This window comes from Hirundo rustica, chromosome Z (assembly GCF_015227805.2).
Source record: "Hirundo rustica isolate bHirRus1 chromosome Z, bHirRus1.pri.v3, whole genome shotgun sequence".
Lineage (NCBI taxonomy): Eukaryota > Metazoa > Chordata > Aves > Passeriformes > Hirundinidae > Hirundo > Hirundo rustica.
The window spans coordinates 13463415-13482622 of record NC_053488.1 but is presented as its reverse complement, the minus strand read 5'-3'; the positions used below and the strand labels follow the sequence as shown (position 1 = coordinate 13482622).

Here is a 19208-nt window from a genome sequence, read left to right as displayed (position 1 = left end):
ATGCAATACAGTTGAGCTTATTTTCATTTCCTGTACCTTCTGGTCCATAACTAAACAAAAGCAGGGGAAAATAGTAAAAAAATGTTATTTCACATCTAAATAGCGGCCAACGAAAAAGCGGTAAAAGCTTGGATTCCCTCTTTTTTCCACCTCAAACTGCTTGTTTTCTCTGGGAAATAACGGTCCTACTCATTCTCCCCGCTTAGTTTTCATTGTCCCTAAATAGAACAGAAATTTGGGGACCTTGTGGAAATCTGGGGATTCTGTAGCCTTTAAGCTCATGTCAGCAAAGAGAGAGTTTGGAAATGTTAATTAGATCCAGTTCCTCTTTAAATCCAGGGAAAGGAACCTCCTTAGCCCCCAAAAGAGAAACCAATGGGCAGCTGGGTCCCAACTAAAGTGTGCAGAGAGAACTGAATCAAAGCAGGGCTCCTCTGTGCTTTAAAATGAGCAATTCCAGTTCTTGGTTGTTTCCAAGAGTATTAGCAGTGAGATGATTGACCTGGCAGGAAAGTGAACACAAAACAAAGCATGGACATGCCCTTCAGGCTTCCTGCCTATTCCATCTCAGAATTAAACAAGGAGTTTACCAGTCTTCCCAGCTTCTTTTTGATAATAGGAAGCAGTTAAAACAGTGGAAGCAAGAAATTAATGGAAATTGAAAAAGAAACTAAAATACCTGTGAGACACATTTTGTTTAACAAAGAGCAAAATTACAATTTATAGAGAAATGGCTTTTATGAGCCTTTAAAAGCTTTCTTTTACTATTTTCTTATCCCCAAATAAACTAGTAAGAAACTACAATAAACTTCAATCAGAAGATAAATGCTCAGAGCGGAAAAATATGTTGCTTAAAGCCCCCAAAACAAGGCGCTGTGTGTTTCAAGACAAGCAGAGTTGATGAGGAACTAATGACACCTCACTCGAGTTTGTGTTTGCAGACACTCATGCACAAGGGTAGCTGAGTGCACAAGGCACAGCATTCAAGGCATGCACCAGTCCAGTGATCTGCACATACCCTGTTGTCACTGTGAACCAGTGGCCTGGCACGTTTCTTTAAAAATCAGTTTATGAGGTTTTTTTAAAAGATCAACAAAAGGCAGCCAAAATACTGCAAATCTACAACAGGGAAAACATGGAAAGAGGAAAAGTGGACTGTATTACGCAAACCAAATCAACTTTTTCTAAATGTATTACAAATGTTGTTTCCAACATTTTTTTCTCTTTCCAACTACTTTTTTATCTTCTAAGTAACACCTGGCCCAGAAGAAGTTTGAAAGAAAAAGATACAATCCCCTTGAAAAGAGAAGCCTATAGTACAAACACTGGAAGACCCTTAATTACGGGATGGATGACTTGGCAATGTTACAATAACAGTAGTAGTCTATGAATGAGTGATAAAAGAAGTATTTAAAATCACTTATACTTCTAACTAGTAGTAAAGCCTCCACAGATGAACTAATAGATATTTGCCCTGCTTTTCTTATTGAAAACTACTTTCAATGAAAATTATTACTTTATCCAAGTTCTGTATATTTCTAAAATCTTTCATATTGTTCTAAAAATCTTTTTACTTAGATTGCCTGTTTACGTCAGCTATTTTTCCCAAGTACTGTTATTTGTGCACATCTGTTTGTTAATTCACTTTTAAACAAACTTCCAGGAAAATACCATACTGCCTCTGGCAGGATTATGCAGTGACTTAGAAGAGACTCAACTACCTTGTTGAGTCAACTACCTCAACTGTTTTTTCACTTAGTAAAACCTCAGGAATAACTTTTGCATTAACATGAAACTGCTTGCCTTTTAGGTATCCTATTAAGGTTCTCAGTGGCTGTGCTTTTCCATAATGTGAGGTCAATAAACAAGCTAAATTAGACTCATAAATTCTTTAGACATCAGTTATCTTTTAAAATTCAAGCAGAATTCCTCCTTTATGGACTATGTTATTTTTGAGTGTGTAAAATCTTCTACCAATTGTGATCGTGATGCAAGAAAGCAACATGCAGTGTGCAGGTATAGTGGTAAACAAAGAGGAACTTCCTACTTCAGTAGTGTAGACAATTTTACTGGAAATAGCTGTGTACCTGATTCACAGAACATTTATTTTAACCAAAGGACATTCTGCATTAACTCTGTATGAACAACATATCACAGCTCAGCCTTGATACTACACTGTAATTAAGCTGTGAGAGAGTGAGCAGGTACAGCGATGCGTGGGAACCTCTTCTTTCTCTTGGCTTTCACATTCTTGAAGGTTCAAAGTCTCTCTCTTCTAGCAAGTTTATTAGAAGGGAGAAGCTGTCTTTTACTGCCTCCATATCATCCAAGGAGCAGGGTTTAAGGATCCAGCGCTTTCCACGAGCAAGTGGCTCAAGTTCAAAATATTTTTTTATCTATTAAGAAAAAAAAGAGAGACCAATGTATTATATTATGACAACTCTGTCTCACATCTAAGAAACTAAACCAAACTAAGCCAAACAAAAACATGTAAAAAAAAAAAAAAAAATCAGGCTATTAATTATTAGAATTTTACCCATAGCTGCTCTTATAATACAGGTTATATGACATGATCTGAAAGTGTTTTCTTTAGGAGTGAGTGACCTGTTTGGAAGTTACCACTCTTCCCATACATTTACCAGCGTGGGATGTCTGAGGAAGAATTGTACCCACTTGAAGAAAACACTAAAGCACATGAAATGTGCTCAAAAACATATCCAAAACAGCAAAAGTAAATAAGAAATTCTGTGGAATATGAAAAGGTTGTGTTTGTATTTCAATGTTAAAAATGTTTCATTATACTCTTACTGGTAAACGCTTAAGATATAGAATTTGCCACCATACTACGGTAACTTCACAAATTAAACATAAAAAAATATACAGATCCTAAACATTCCAGTTGAACATTCCAACTTTTTGTGACCAAGAATATCCTACTAAAAAATCTTCCAAAATTACTTTGTTTTTCTAAAATTAAACATAGAAGACTAACACACTAATGTTAGTAGGACAGTAATAAGTATTATACATGAAACATGACGCAGTTTCTTGGAAACACCAATCATTACTGATATTGCAACAACTGTCAAGACACTAATGCAGACCCAGAAAGAATGAGAAAGGAAAGATTTAAATTTAGTAGTATACTCCAATCACTTTTCAAAATAGAAAGTACAATAATCAAAACATGTTTTTGATGTCTCTCAGAAGAGAACAGTAGCCTTCAGGTTATACTGGTGCAGAGTTTACTGTTTTCATTAAAATTTTAGTCTTTGAAGGTACTTGACCCAAAAGTCTACTCATATTTGACTTGTCCAATAGACTTTCAGTTTTTACATCCAAAACTATATGCCTCAGCTACTGTCCACATATCAACAGAAATACTTAGTTTTGACTTAATTTGCACATTCTCGTTCACTGTAATTATTGCCAAATACTGTTAATTTTCTTTTAGCACAGACTGCGCCGTAAATATGCAGCGCAGTTACAGGAATGGCTACTCACAACATGGCAGGCAGTAAAGGCCCTAGACAAGCAACTGGAGCCACAGTGTGTAAGGCTCCATGTGCAGAAGAAACAAAAAGAGGAAGGAAAAAAAAAAAAAGTCTTTCAAAGTCCATACAAATGGCAACATCTCTGTGTAGCTCTTACAGTGTCTACTGATAGATAAACAACAGTTTTATTTCTTTATTAATGTATTCTAATAGAAGAAAGCAAGTTGAGTTGTATCAACAAACATAATTCAGAATTCAACCATGATAATGTGTCAGGAAGGCTTTCTTATTTTTTTAGAAAGGAATTTCAAGCAGAATATTTGGTAACAAATATCAGGGGGAAAAAATGGTGGTTTTGAGATGAGGACTTCCTCTTACCCAGAAACAACACTGTGAAAAAATTTAAATCTCTTTTCATCAAAGTAGAATTGTAGCAATAACATTTGAAAATGAAGGGTTCCCTCAAACAAATTTTAGAAAACATATAAGCTGAAATAAATGGGCCTTTAACAAACCAGTATTCTAATATCAACATACCTGCTTTTTAGCATTGCTATCTCAGTGCCACACCAGTATCTCATATGTTAGCATAATTATATGTCATAAACCCCAAAATAACTAATATCTATAAGGGATGTATTGCAGCTTTTCCAGCAGCTTGAATTTATTAGACTGTGTTAATAGACTGAGTTAATGGCACTGATCACAATATTGGAATAGCAGGATAAGGAAGCTCTATTGCCTGTTTCACCAGCAGCGTCCTTGACTGTCACATGACGGGAGGAAGTAAAAGCGGCACAGAAGGATAAGAAAGCAAGGTGTCAGGGCAGCGAGTGGATAGAGCTGCCCGCTGGTGTTAAGCTGATAAATATGGCTGAGTAATCTAAGATGTTTCAGACCCACAACCCAGAGGATGTCCACCACACCCCCTCTACTGGAAGACTATTGCCATCAGACCCCAGAGCTCACTGAAGTCAGATCACAATCTTCTTCACACAGCCTCTTGAATTAGGGCTCTGCCATATGAAGGAAGTTTATTACATTGTAAGGACAGCACTCGGGTTTTAAAGTAGAAACACATGCTCAAGGAAATGATGGCAGTAAGCAGACTAGCACAGAGTTGTGCATTTGTGGGCAAATACAACACAAGTTACCAAGGTAGCCTCTAGCCAAGAAAAACACAATGCCTTTAAACTATACTTCAGTGACTGCAGATGCCAACAGCATCAACTGATTTGGTGAAACAAATTTTGCAGATAAATTATCTGGATGCCCAAAGTTGATCAAAATGTGGTTTTTTTTTTTTCCTGTTTCTATCTGTGTAATCAAAATGTTACTAAATTAGTGGTGCACTGTCACCATTTTCCACACTAAGAAACAGTTCAGAATATTTGCATTAATAGGTCCTAGATGAATGCTGAAAGTGTTGGGCAGTTGTTTTTAAAATGTTAAAATGTGTGGGTTTGATACTGGCATGAAAGAACAGCTGCTTATATTCACAAGACCTATTCCATTCATACCTCCTGCAGGAAAAAAAAAAAAAAAACCAAAAAAAACAACCCCAACCCACTAGATGATTTCTATTTAATACAAATCTAGAAAAATAATACTAATTGGCTTACAAATAATAACTAACTAAACCAGAAGTAGCACAGAAGTGATTTTTCACAACCCGAGGGACACTTTGTGTGTTACTGTATTTCCTCACTTAAACTTCACACCACAACGGAGTTTGCTAAACCTCAAGGTTTTGCAAGTGGGCTCTCTGGACTTCAAAACTTCCACAAAGAGGCTTGCGGACACAAATATTTTCCAATTTAATATAACGCTTCCTCCCTTTAACTCAGAAGAAGTCATTCTGTTCTAAAAGAAAATACTTCTTTTAGACTTGAAAAAATGAGCACTTTTTATATGTAACAGATGAAACCTGAAAAGATTTACACAATCAGATGCCCAACTCTTTTTATACAGTTGAGTTTTCCACTGGAATGCACTCATCTCTCCATCTATGTTTCTTGTTGCAGTTCCTTTCTGCCCCACTGACCATCATCCACACTCACTCCCTGAAGATTTCCTAAGAGGATGTACACTGATCACCAAAGTATCCAAAGAAAGCTGAAGTTCACTGAACACTCACACACCTAGGTAGCTCTTGGATAATCAGCAATTACTATTTTACAGCTCCCTTCAATTCCACTAACACAAAGGGGTGAGTTCCTAATAGAAGTTCTTCTGTCCTCCCCTCTGCACAGTGAAAAGCCTTCTGCCTGTTCATGGATTTGAAGTGAAATATAAAGATTCAAACATGCTTCAGAAGTCTGATGGATTGGATATGCATTTACATACTGGCTTTGCATTTTCAAGAATTTACTTTCAGATTGCTAAATTTTTAAGATATAATCTTAGAAGAAAATACAACAAATTAAATCTAATTTTAAGATTTCTTTACTAATTTTTACATGATCTCAGTGTATGTCTTGACTCCACATGGGGGCTTTGTTTTGTAGAGAACCTGACATTGTATTTACGCCACATACCGAAGTCAATATAATCTAACAATACACATTTGCAAATCCCACTCTTCCCACACTCCACCTTCTAAGTCCTACTCTACTGGCACAATACACTAAACATATGGTTATCAAATGTTGCTTAACCTACGTGCTAGAAAAGTCAGGACACAATAAAAAGGATCAGTGCCCAGAACCTCAGCTGGTGTAAATTATCATAGCAGTGTCGAAATGATGTTACTAAATTGATATACGTAAGCTGAGTAACCAGGCCCTGCTGAAAGCTATTCTATGTTCTATTACTGAACCTCATCATCTAGTCAGTGCACCACCCATGTGACCACAAGATGTATAGGAAAACTTAGATGTTTTAATATATGAGAAGAGTAATCTCTATTATTCAATGTGGAAAAAAAAAAAAAAAAAAAAAAAAAAAAAAAAAAAAAAAGAGCCAATTGAAAGCATTATTTTTCATTCAAATTCAAAATTATACTACCAAATTTCATCAACAGAGAAAGGCTTCCAGCCCACTGTGACTAATCTGTTGTAAACAAATACAAAATTCAGACAGTCACTTGCACTACCAGGCTGGTAAATGGAGAACTTAATGAATAAAATATTTTTTCATTCACTGTTGTTTTATTGAAAAATTTCACTGAGATAAAAACATTGTAGCAAAACATGTATATTATATCCTATCAAAGGCTGCCTGGTCTCTTGTCCGTGTCCCCACAAGACTAAATTATTGAAAGATTTTCACAGGATTTAGCAAGTATTACTGCAAAAGGGTAACTGATGAAGGTATGAATTAAACTAAAATAATCCAATTTGCTGAATCCAGGTATTAAAGATAAGACATGGTTCATTCATCCACTCCAAATCTGCATGGACAAGAAACAAAGTAATAATGGGAGATTGGAGTACCCTTATAGTAACACTGTGAAAAGTTTCAGTGAGCTGTCACGCTGATAATATCTTTTCAGACATCACAAAAGTCTGCTTTTTGGAGCCACCACCTAGAAGATGCAGGAGAGAGAGGGAATTTTGCTTGCTGGCTTTATGAACAACAGACAAGCTGCTATAACAATTCTTGTGCAAATTCAGTATATTTGGAAAAGAGAAAAAGTCAAGAGTACTTTACATAGCATTAAGTTTTAAAAACAGAAATGACATAAAATTTTGAACTTAAAGAAAATTAACTGTGCAGCTAAAAAAGTGAAATGCTTGCAGGTGGCACAGAAAAAAATACCATAATTAGAGGCTCAGAGTATATTTATACTGCTTCAGAAGACTTTAAAATAAACAAAAAAAGCTTTCACCAACTGTAGTAAGGAAAAGGATGGTATTAGAGGAAAAAGAAGTCATGTCTAAAAAAGGATAGAGAAAACAAAATAAAGGAAATTCTGGCAAACTAAATAGAAACCACAAATGTTGACCTACTAACCATAGAGTAAAACTCATCACTTAAATCACCACTGATGCTAAAAAGTAAATTGAAATCCACTCTAGCTTATGTTGGCGTGTTCAACGGCAAACTGCACTGCCTCCTGAGCTCCTACATGTACTTTTCTCCTGGTTCTTTTCTGAGTACAGTGATTTATAGTATTGTGTGGAATGGACTGATAGCCACTTACTGTTAAATCAATCTAGTTCAATCCACTGTCATACAGGAGTTAACATTTCCATGCTTTTCCTGAAAAATCTGCTAGAAAGCTCCTTATCTGACAGTCCACTTGGCTAAAAAGGACCTCCTGTCTGACCAGAGCAGCTGTAATGTGCACAACTGTCAGCCAAAGTTTTGTAATACTTATTCATCCTACAGAGACACTTCACTTCTCCTAAAGATACTTCACGTATGCCTGCTTGTATGCTTCTTCTTAACAGTGATCTCATCCTTGTCTAGAGGGATCCTTGTAATGCACCTATGCATCATAAGCACTCCTCCTAAAGCACCTGTACCTCATGTTTATTGATTCCAGATGCAGTATCTCTTACACAACAGGGAGGGGAATGAAACTGCCTCAGCTGATGAGAAGGGATGGTGATGTGCTGTAGTCTGGAGCAACCTATGCACGGGAATGCCAGCTGAGGTCCAACAACACTATCAGCCTCAGAAATTATTTTATATTCTAGCTCTTTGAGGATAGATATTTCACTGCTCACTAACTTTAACGTTCCAAGGCATCCAAAGTCTGTAGGTACAATGTCAAAAATTTTCAATGAGTCCATTAAGTATATAGTACGATAATCAGATGTATGTAATTGAGCTTCCTTTTTTAACTTCAAAATATAACCTGCTGAAGTAAAATCAAAAGAAAAAACTAATCTTCTTCAGCATTTCTGTGTGATAGTAGGGTAAGCAGTTTCTCTAGAAAATATTGCAAAAACATCAGAGGCCTTTTAATAAATTTCACAAGTAGTGGTGAATGCTTTACAAATTAACACTTCTAATTCATACAGGTTTCCTTTTTTTTAAAAGATTTTGCCTTTTATAAAAGACTACCTGAAACATATCCAACTGAGCTTTTTGTACTTAGCTTTGTAAGAGAGCCAGATAATATTTTTGGCTTCTAAGTCTTTACAAAGAGGAATACACTCACTTAAAGTAATATACACAGTGTTTTGTGCACATTTCCATCCCTGTTATCTCCAATGGCCACAAGTCACACTTTTCAGATTGCAAGTGATAGCTGAAAGAAACGTATTTTAAAGAAGATAACTAACTATTCAGAATGAAGAAATAGGATGCCTGAAATCAGCACAGCCACACTATTCCAGTGAGCACAGAGTATTAGCAAATGCAAGCATGAGACAAGAAAAAGGGGAGTGAGCTGAAGAGCTGGAAGGGTTTTAAAATGGAAAAGCTGGGGTGTTTTACAGATAGCATCATGTTACAATGGGTCTGGACAAATAAGATGGATGAGAGTGAAAAATTGCAGAGGTTGCAGAAGTACCACTGAGATTTGTATGTGGATGGAAGCAAAGACAGGCTTTGAGAAGCTACTAGGATCCATCAACTCTTTGCACACACTCTTTGTGCTACGCACAACAGTTACTACATTGTGTTAGATTTTTTTTGTTGTTGTTAGATTCTGTTATTTTGTACAAAAGAAACAGTAAAACATGTGTAGCTGCCAAAAACATACACCTGTACTTTGCCTTCCATGTCTCATTCACCCAAGATATTCCTTTCATATGAGCAGGTGCTTTTCTCACAACTAGAAGAAATAGAAGTAACATGAGAACCGCAGCAGCATACCTATATAGAGAAAACCAGACTTCCAGATGATGGTTCATTTAACCATATAACTGGAAAAACAAGATAAGGCCTCACAATTATCCAACCCTAGAGTGAGTAAAACAGCATCTCGAGTGATAAGGGAAACAACAGGAACAGAGAAGAGGATACTGTACAAAAATGCATGCAATGAAAGCATAGCAAAACATTTTTCTTTAACGCCGCTTTAATTCTTTATTTTACTTTAAAGAATTACTCAGAAGTGAAAATCAAACATCACTTTAAATTACTGCTCCTTTTGTTTTCTCTCTTACCCACTGTGTTTTACTAAGTACTTTGGGTTGCCACAGATACTGTCTGACAGTTACACACTTACAGGTAAAGTGTTAGAATATAAAATCCTAAAGAGTAATACTGAAAATTAGCCCTGGTTAAAGATAGCTATTTGGATGACATCTAAAATTGACATATCTTTTTTCCTCCACATAGAGCACAGACACAAAAATGCCTATTTACTGTATATAAGGATAATTTTCTATTTTAGTGTATTCTCAGCACATCACAGTATATTCTTAAGCTGTGCTGAAAATGACTGACAGAATATAAGATAAATTTAAATTTAGGATAACTTGTTTCAATTACTATTACTGCCCTAATCTGTTAACAAAAAATATAGAATGGAACATATCCAAAGGTAATTTTACAGGAAATCTACTGAAAGATTTTACTATATCACTAGTCATCTCCTCTCTACTGTCTCTTACTTGGGTTTGTTTTTCTATAACTTCAATTAAATAGCTTAAGGAATACAAATAACTGGTAGAGACTCAACACTCAAGACCTTCAGGAAACATCTTTCAGAGACTTAAGAGTTTTTGTAGCATCCTTTTTTTTAAAAAAAATAGACTTCAGGTTCTTATGGTTTACACTTCAGAATATAAGACTACTGACAGAGTATGCTGATTTCAGCAGCAAAATATGCTAGCTTTATCTACAGATTGTAGTTTGAACTAGGAACAAAATCTGAGACACGAGTACACAAGTGTTGAGATTTTACCCTCCCCAACCCCCAAAAAAGTTTACCTGCAATGCTGAATGTCAAAATAACCTTTAGAGTAATGAGAAGTCCAAAGATCAATCCTTATTATGACATCCTTTCTGCAAATAGCATGTTTTCTGTTCAGATAACCATTAAATGGTGTTTTCTGGAGAAGTGCATGTGTGATGATTCATCTGCATTTGCCCGAACATTTACATAAATCTAGCACTTGAACAAATAACATCTGTATACTATGCCCACGTCTGCAAAGCACCAAAACACGGTATGGACATGTACCCTTGTATCAGCAGCGAAGAACAGGATTTCTAAAGGCTTTGTGGTTGGCTCCTCACATTCACACTGCTGACACTGTTCCAAGTTAACAGTCTGACTGAGCACAAAAGAAAATCCATTCAGCAGCAGCCGTGGTTCTGTGAGGTGTGTGCTCCCACGAGGAGACACAGGCAGTAGTGGTGCCTAATTGACTTGCTTCCTACCAGGTACAGAGCACAGCATGCTAGTATAGGATAGTTCCAACCTCCCTTCAGGTCCTTTGCTAATGGGAGAATTCAACAAAAGCCCTGAACTAACTGCAATTAACCATTTCTTGTTCAAAAGCAGAAACTGTGTAATAAATCCATCTGAAAAAGTTAACATGAAATACTTGTTAAGTAAAAATTACAGAATCACAGAATTACTAGTTTGGAAGAGACCTTCAAGATCATCAAGTCCAACCCATGCCCTAACACCTCAACTCAACCATGGTACTGATTGCCACATCCAGTCTTTTTTCAAAACATCTAGGGATGATGACTCCTCCCTGTACAGACAATTCCAATACTTTATCACTCTTTCCCTAAAAAAACCCATTCCTAATATCCAACTTTTTCCCAATATCCTATATTTCCCTTGGTGCATCATAAGAATGTGTCCTCTCATTCTATCAGTTGCTGCCTGGAGAAAGAGACCAACTCCCACCTGCCTACAACCACCTTTCAGGAAGTTTTAGAGAGTGATAAGGTCACCTCTGAGTCTCCTTTTCTTGAGGCTGAACAACCCCAGCTCCCCCAGTCATTCCTCACAGCTTGTGCTCCAAGCCCCTCACCAGCCTCGTTGCCTCCTCTGGATGCACTCAAGCATCTCAACATCCTTCCTAAACTGAGAGGCCCAGAACTGGACTCAGCACTCCGGAGTACTGAGTACAAAATTGTTCCCAGAGACCATGCCACTGCCAGGTTCAGTTCCCAGCGGTCAGAATGCCACAGGCTCTGTCACCCTCCCAGCTTCTGCAGCACCAGGAACTTCTTTCTAAGTTCCTGGTGCTGGAGTGGGACCTCTAAGTGGGACCTCATTCTAAGGATTTCCTTCTGTCCTGTGGTTGGAGGATGCAAGTCTGTACTTTGTGTTTTCTAGGTCCATGCTTCTGAGAAGCCTCCAAACTCACAGCAAGCCACCACTTAGAACTACTATTCCAGGCAGCTCCAGACTTGATACTTTTAAACTCTCCACCTAGAATTACAGTAAAACTCCTCCAGGCTCTCTGACCAAGGCTTGCTTGCCTTCACTTTTTTTCATAAAGCACAAGGATACCAAGAGGAAAATTACACAGCCCAATTTAGACACAGTTCTGTACACAGGAGAACATCCATGTGCAAAACAAATCTGCCACTAATCCTAAAATGATTAGAAATGCATGAGCAATCATAGATATGAAAAAAGATAGTGAGTACTTCACAGCAAGAGAGGATGTTTTAAGTCAAGTAAATCGGGAAGTAATATTAGCAAACTAAGGCAGAGATTTGCAGTAGTGGTGCTGGAAAAAACACGGATAACCAGATGGATTTGGAGAACATGGGTGAATGCAATGAGATGCTGAAGTGTATTGTTCTTTTGACTCTTGAACTTAAAGGTAAAAGGCTAAAATTTCTCTGTTATTTAAGTGCCAGAGGTATTCCTTCAATTACCATAGATTGCAGCAGTCTTAGTAAAAATATTCCATGAGAAGGGATAAGGGAATGAGTAATGAATATTTTTATCTTACTGCATCAAAATACCACTTCCCTACATTATATTGGTCCACACTTCAAGGAAAGAGATTAAATAAAAGGCAGCTGATCAAGAGTTGCACATACAAGAAAGAAGAGAGATACACAGATATCTCAGGAAGGAAATCAGCCTTTACATAAAAAAATCCAAACCAGCCCCAAAGTACCATAAAATGGCTTGGGTTGGAAGGAGCCATAAAGATCATCCTATCCACTGCCATGGGCTAAGACACCTTCCACTAGACCAGGTTGCTCAAAGCTCCATCCCACCTTGAACGCTTCTGGGGATGGGGCATCCCCAGCTTCTCTGGGCTACCTGTTCAAATGTTTACCTCCCCCATAGTAAAGCATTTCTTCTGAATATCTAATCTAAATTTGTTCTCTTCCACTTGAAAGCCATTCCCCCTCATCCTATCACTACACGCCCTTAAAAATGTCCCTCTCACCTCTCCAAAGAATGGTCAAGCTCTAACTGACAGCATTTGTAATATTTATAGTCCTCTTAAAGGAGAGCTACTGAAATTAATATTGAAGGGGTTTAAAACAGATTTTGTAATAAAGCTGTTATTACTTTAAATGAATTAAGGCTTTCCTTTGTACATGCCAACTGTGGAATACCTTTACAGTCATTGAAAAGCCAGATTATTTCAGAAAAAAAAAGCTCCTGGAGGCAGGTGCTATGTCTTTGTAATGTCCCAATTATCGTGACTGTACCAATGAAAAACAAAAGCAGATACTTGTCAAGTAATTCTAGAAGAAAGGGAAACTTGGTTTTTGCAAGATGACAGACAGCTCCTTCCCTCTACCTTTGGATGTGACTTGCAGTTTTACCAGCAGACCCTGGTGTTACACCTGGGGTAAGCACTGCACTGAAAATTAAATCAAATATAGCAGATATATAGCTGACACTAACTTTTTTATGAGGATGAAAAGATTAATATCAGTTGACTGAAATATCTTAAGGCAACAGATTTTTTTAAGCATTCACCACTCTCCTTAGAGAGCAACCTATCTATTCAAAATTGGGGTCTCATGGAGGTAAAATCACAACTTAAAATTCTGAATGCTCAACATAAGTCAGAAATCTGCACATTTGCAATTGCTGTTTGAGTTTACTTTATGTTAGAAATCATCATAGGCTACCACTAGTGACAAGCTTAAAGGTTATAACCACTAGCTTTTACAGAACATACTCAAAATTTGTACCATTTCACCACTTCTTGATAATGAACTGTTATGTGTGTCTACAGCTGAAAAGACCTTAACTAAATACCAAGACCAGAAAGGTTCTGTACATTGAACCTAACGAGTTTAAGTTTCAAGCTCACATATGAGAAACAACCAATTACCCTGTCTGAAACACAAGCTTGTAAAACTCTCGGTCACTTGTAAAATGGTCTGCTACACACGAGTAAGATGTTGTTTAAATGAGTTGTTTCACTAGACGCATTCACCATGAAATTGATTATTTTAAAGCATTATTTTTGAACTTGAAACAAGATAACTGCATACACTGAAAATGGGAAAAAATCTGGCATTATAAAGTGTAGGTTGCAGTATGAGTTTAATATTTAACAAGGTCGAGGGTTACTTGAATGAGAAACCCATCAAGAACAAATAGCCATTTGTGAGGCAGTAATTGAAAGGTTTAATATGATTAACTATTCTGCTATGTCTGTGTCAAGATGTGTAGTATATTATCTACTGTTATATCACCATTGCCTGTGCAATTCCGAAGTCTTACAAAGGCAATAAAACAACAAATAGAACATCTTTCAACCACAAACACCAAAAATAAATCTGAGTTGTGATTTTTCTACGGTCTGAAAGTAGCACTATATCATAGCTTTTTTCCTGGCACTTCCATTTAGATTTAGTATTACTATCCTGTTATGCTTATTATTCAGCGGGTGGCATGAGAAGGGGATAACTAGCAACAGGTTGCTAAATATTCTTCAATCTCCAGCTCAGAGACACAGTTTTCAGCTTTACAGTGGTCCAGATTTCAAAGAAAAAGAATTCATTGCAAGGAGGTAATGGATTTAAATATATATATTAAAAAAACCCCACAGCTAAAAATATATTTTTCAAAAACATTTTAGATTTGATTGTTTAGCACAGTCCTATATAAACAGACAAATAGAGCATTTCAGTTTTACTGAAAAGACTAGAAATTGCAAACTAATGTTTTATGTTTGCTTCCCTAACTGAAAAATGGTTCACTTGTTTTATAATGAACCAGCGTACTAATGGTATGCTGCTAATAACTTAGGTGTTTTGGTGACTTATAACAAGAAAGGTCTACTCAGTAAAGAGCTAGAATTTGAAATATTAATAATGTAACATTTCTAACTATCCTCTCACTAAAGAAATTACCTCCTTACAAGATGAAGTACTAACAACAGGTTAAAAAGATTTTAACACTTTGAAGTGTTTTATTCATTGCTCCAGAAAAGCAGGAAAAGATGTTACACTGCCTACTGCAAAACTGTTTTGGAGATGGATCAAATTCTCAAGATTTCAAACAAATATGTATTTGCACATTGTACAGCAATATACTCAAAATGCAGTGAAGAGTGCCACCAGCCACACTGTTTTATAAGACCAGCTGTAGACAGATTAATAGAAAGGACAGTGTCATCATCATGTCAGTCAGACCACAGGGAGTGCAGCAGGAATTGGAAAGGGTAAGTAGAGATCAGCCAAATAAAATGGCTTTAGATGACTTACAAGCAATAAAACATTCTGCTTCTAAAGATGTCTAATCTATGACAGCAGAAATGACTCCATATTAAAAAAATTCCAGTCCAGCTGGTAGTGTATCAGCTTGATGTTTGCCAGCTAGAAAGCACAAATCTGCAAAAGGACTTGACAACATTTGAAAAAAAGTACACTGAAAAGTGAACACTGCTTACAAAAATCAAGACTGAACAGTGACATCTGTCACAGAAAACAAAAAAAAAATGTTTCTTTTGTTTCCTTGACAAGAGTTTAAATGTATTAACAGGATCTATCAGTAAAAACAAGGTATAAATTCAATCACCTGGGTTTAGATTAACGACAAGCATGGACAAACACAGTACAACTGCAACCTATAAAAAAATCCACTGGCCAGTGGTCTGATTAGATCTTCAGCCGTTCTTGTGGGAGAGAAGAGAGAAATTTTGCTCTTTTTTTTACAAAATATATGCAAGACCATAATGCTTCTAATAGGATTTCAATACTCCATTTTAATTTAAAGGCTGATTTATCTTACTTTTCTGAATCTTAGCAGAACTGTTAGGCAAAACACAAAGTTCTTTCCCTTTTAGCTTTGTCTGTTTTCATGGATACAGTATATGAAGACAAAAAGCCAATTAAATTACATTTGAAGTTATCCTGTTCTAGTAATATAGCCCAGACACTCAAAAGGCATATATAAACCAATCCTTGTTTCTGTGAACACACTGTCATTGACATTGCACAACGAATTTTCTAACCTAAAGGGCAAACATGAACAGTTCAATTATTTGCTTTTGAGTATCCACAGTATATGATTGATCAGCTAAGTTGTTTGGTTTGCCTTCTTCACTGGATGACATTTTAAAGCATGTGAGTAACAGACAGATAACCCAATAAAAAACAACACTCGTGTTTGTGCAAAAATACCCTGAACAATGTGCAACTTCTCATTCTCTATTTTCCTTTCACTACAAACATTCCTAGAGATTAAGTTTATTATCAGTTATGCAGTTAATTCATGCGTGATACAGCAGTGTAAGAAAGATACTGGATTGCACTTATAGATATCAACTCTACCTTAGTGTACAAGCATGGACATCTCAGCTTGTATCACATAAAAAGCACTGAAAGTACTGAAGCAAAAGGAGAAACAAAATGTCTTGTTAATGTCCTATCCAATACTGTTATGTCTTGTTAAGCTCTTCTAATATCTTGATGGGCTGTAAAGAAGTACAATCACTTGGTAAATAAATATTAATAATAGATTAGTCGATCTACCTATAACCCATACCAATATGAGAAACACCCAGCACAACAGAAACCCCTTTACAGGAAAAAGCCCCAAATATTTATCTTCTTACACTTTGATATTAGCACATACTTAGCAGTTACACTTCACAAGACACTGTGAAACCACAGTGATGTAGGCCATGTGCCGTTTGATATAGGCAAATCTGGAACATTTCGAAACTAGTTTGTGCTTAAAGCTGAGAACATTAAGAAGAAAGAAACAGCAAGGAGAAAAAATAGCAGAAATATTAAAAAGAAAGACAAAAAATAATCCCTTTGCCTACAGTTGCTAGCATTAATATATTTTACAGGCATGATCTAAGCCACCTTCCCACAGAAGGAAGCTAGTGCAAAAAACTGGAGGTCAAGGTTAGAGTGACATGGTTCACTGAATGACCAAACAGAGGTTTATGTATTTCCTTTATGGCTGTTGGCACTGGTTTTGGCCTAGAAGCCTCTAATGAACAAAGAGAGCTCTGATCCCTTCTGTAGCCATTCATATGTGATTATGATCCAACAATACAGCACTTTGATCCACTGAGTTACAGAAAGATTGGATGTTTCCTAAAGAAGTCATTTCGGGTGAAAAGGAAGGAGAAGAAAAGAAGAAAATTTTCCTGATCAGGTCAAACTTACTGAGACAGAACTTCTCGCATTTGACATTCACTGTACTCTCTTGAGAGTTTTGAAGCTTTGGAAAGATGACAGATGACTGAGGTAAGGAAAAGAGGAGTGAACTGTGGTATCAGTGTCTCAAACTCAAAAATAAATGTAACTTTTTGAAGATGGAACAAGATTCATTTTCAAGAGAAGGAAATTGAGTTAGGTAATACAAGGCATACTGCAACAAAGAAGGACATACAAATGTACAACCACTACAGCAAACTGGATGGCATCTTTCAGAGATATGTTTGAAAAGCTTGCAGCACCACAGTCAAAATACATGCTTCCTCATGCTGATGTAGCTGAAAACAGCAGGAGATATATGGGTAAGTCTATTAAAAAAAAAATCTCAGAGAATGAACACCTGGTTTCTTTAAAGTAATCTTTCTATCTTGACACCAATATACTTCATATATCTCAAGAGAATTAAAGGCCTGTTTGAAGTTAGAAGAGCATTTTCTTGACACACCATTTGGTGGAGTATTTAGTTTTTTTCAACAGACATAAGTATTAAGCACAGGTGATGGATTCAGATCCACAGGAATGAACGGAGGCTGGAATGTCTAGACAACCAGAAAAGCATAACACAGGTGTGACAACTCTGCTTGACTATCACATTCCAACATTTTCAGTATAAACTAAATAACTTCCATCATCTGTTGATATAAAAGTAGAAGAGGGAAAACATATTTGGCTTTGTCTACTACGAATGTCTACTCCTAATAATTTATTTTGGAAACTAACTCTCCTGTTCATATTTGAGTTGGATGCTTCTAAGTCCACCTGGGAATGGCTCAGCTCTCTGAATATCCAGCACAACAATTCTTAGTTCAGAAAACACTTCACAAAGTTATTTGTCACTGGTATAGTCAGACTGCTCATACTTGAATGCTTTTCATGTGGCTGTCCAACCGGACAGCAGGTGATTTTTTGCTCAAAAAGAAAATCTTCATATTTTAAATTTAAACTCTAACTTCTTGAATCCTTTGCCAATGTATGTGTTCTATGGTTCCTCATGTACAAAACAAGCAAAACCCATTATCCTTCTCAGATGATTTTTAAAAACCAACAATGTAGAGCTGCACTGACAGCCAACTACCAAAACCAGGAAAGCTGAGGTAAAAGCAAAGATAATCAACAAGGTGGTAACCCTAAAAGTAAACTCTAATGTCTCTGTCATAAAAGGAGATTTGCCACCAGTCTTGTACCATGAAAGAGAATACCACCTTCCATAAACTATTCAGTTTTATAGTGCTAAAATGCCAGATGCATATTAAATAAATCTTGAACTATTATACACAGTACATATGCAAGACAATTAAAGGTTAATGTGTTCCTTGAAACAGTATGACTAAAAAAACATATGTGAAAAAAGCGTTTTCCATCTCTAAGAGATTGAGGAACGCTTTACCTATTTTTGGAGTGGAAGTTACTGAAAAGTTTTACTTTTCCTGATGCCTTAGGATTTTAGCTTTTTTCATATATTTGTAATCCTGCAATTCTTTAGTGTATAACTCTAAACTCCATATACAGTGCTAGCTACTGTCTTCCCATTTTAGTCAGACAAAACAATTCCTCTCTAGCCCTGGGAATCAAGGACACCTTACTGTCTCAGGCCCCGAGAAATGCAAACAAAAGTGAGTTGCAGGGAGCAAACTTGGGTGAATGACTTCATTTCATGAAGCTGTAATTGGAAAATTAACCCCCAATATGCAAATGGACCAAACCTACAAAAGTCTGAAAACCTGTGACCCATTGTCCATTTTTGGGTGTAGCCCCTGAGTGGGCTCTGTCTGCCCTAAATGGACCTGAAGGCCCTTCAATAATTATAACTGCTTTTTATTCTCTTAATTGTGTCTGGCCTCTGGTCTTAGGCAAGCCGGAAAAGGCATCATTCCTATCACACACCTGCAGTATAGCATGTTCAGCAGACAGCTGATAAGCAAAATCTTCAGTAATTAATGTTTGATTACTCCTGTCATAATTTCTTCTGCTTCACAGAAGATAATCTCTAATTATTCATTTAATTTTAATCAACTAATTAAAAATGTATTAGAGACCATTTGCTATTACCAATCCATGAAAAGAAGCCACTTTAACAAATCCATTAGACAAGTACAAATACAATTTTTTTAACTACGGAACTGTAGACAAAAAACAAGTCTCTTTTGAAAAACTGACAGAGGGTTATTCCCTAAGACTGACCTG

General features: G+C 36.5%; 1 protein-coding gene across 2 annotated transcripts in view; it reads right to left on the bottom strand.

Moving 5' to 3' along the window:
• Positions 1 to 1006: 1006 nt before the first annotated feature.
• ARL15 (ADP ribosylation factor like GTPase 15) overlaps positions 1007 to 19208 on the bottom strand; it is a 226440-nt gene continuing 208238 nt past the window's right edge. For both annotated transcript variants that reach the window (XM_040090504.1, XM_040090507.1), the window contains one exon: positions 1007 to 2396. In XM_040090504.1, the coding sequence (XP_039946438.1) occupies positions 2244 to 2396 (153 nt within the window). In that variant the 3' untranslated portion in view covers positions 1007 to 2243. The remainder of the gene's footprint in view (positions 2397 to 19208) is intronic.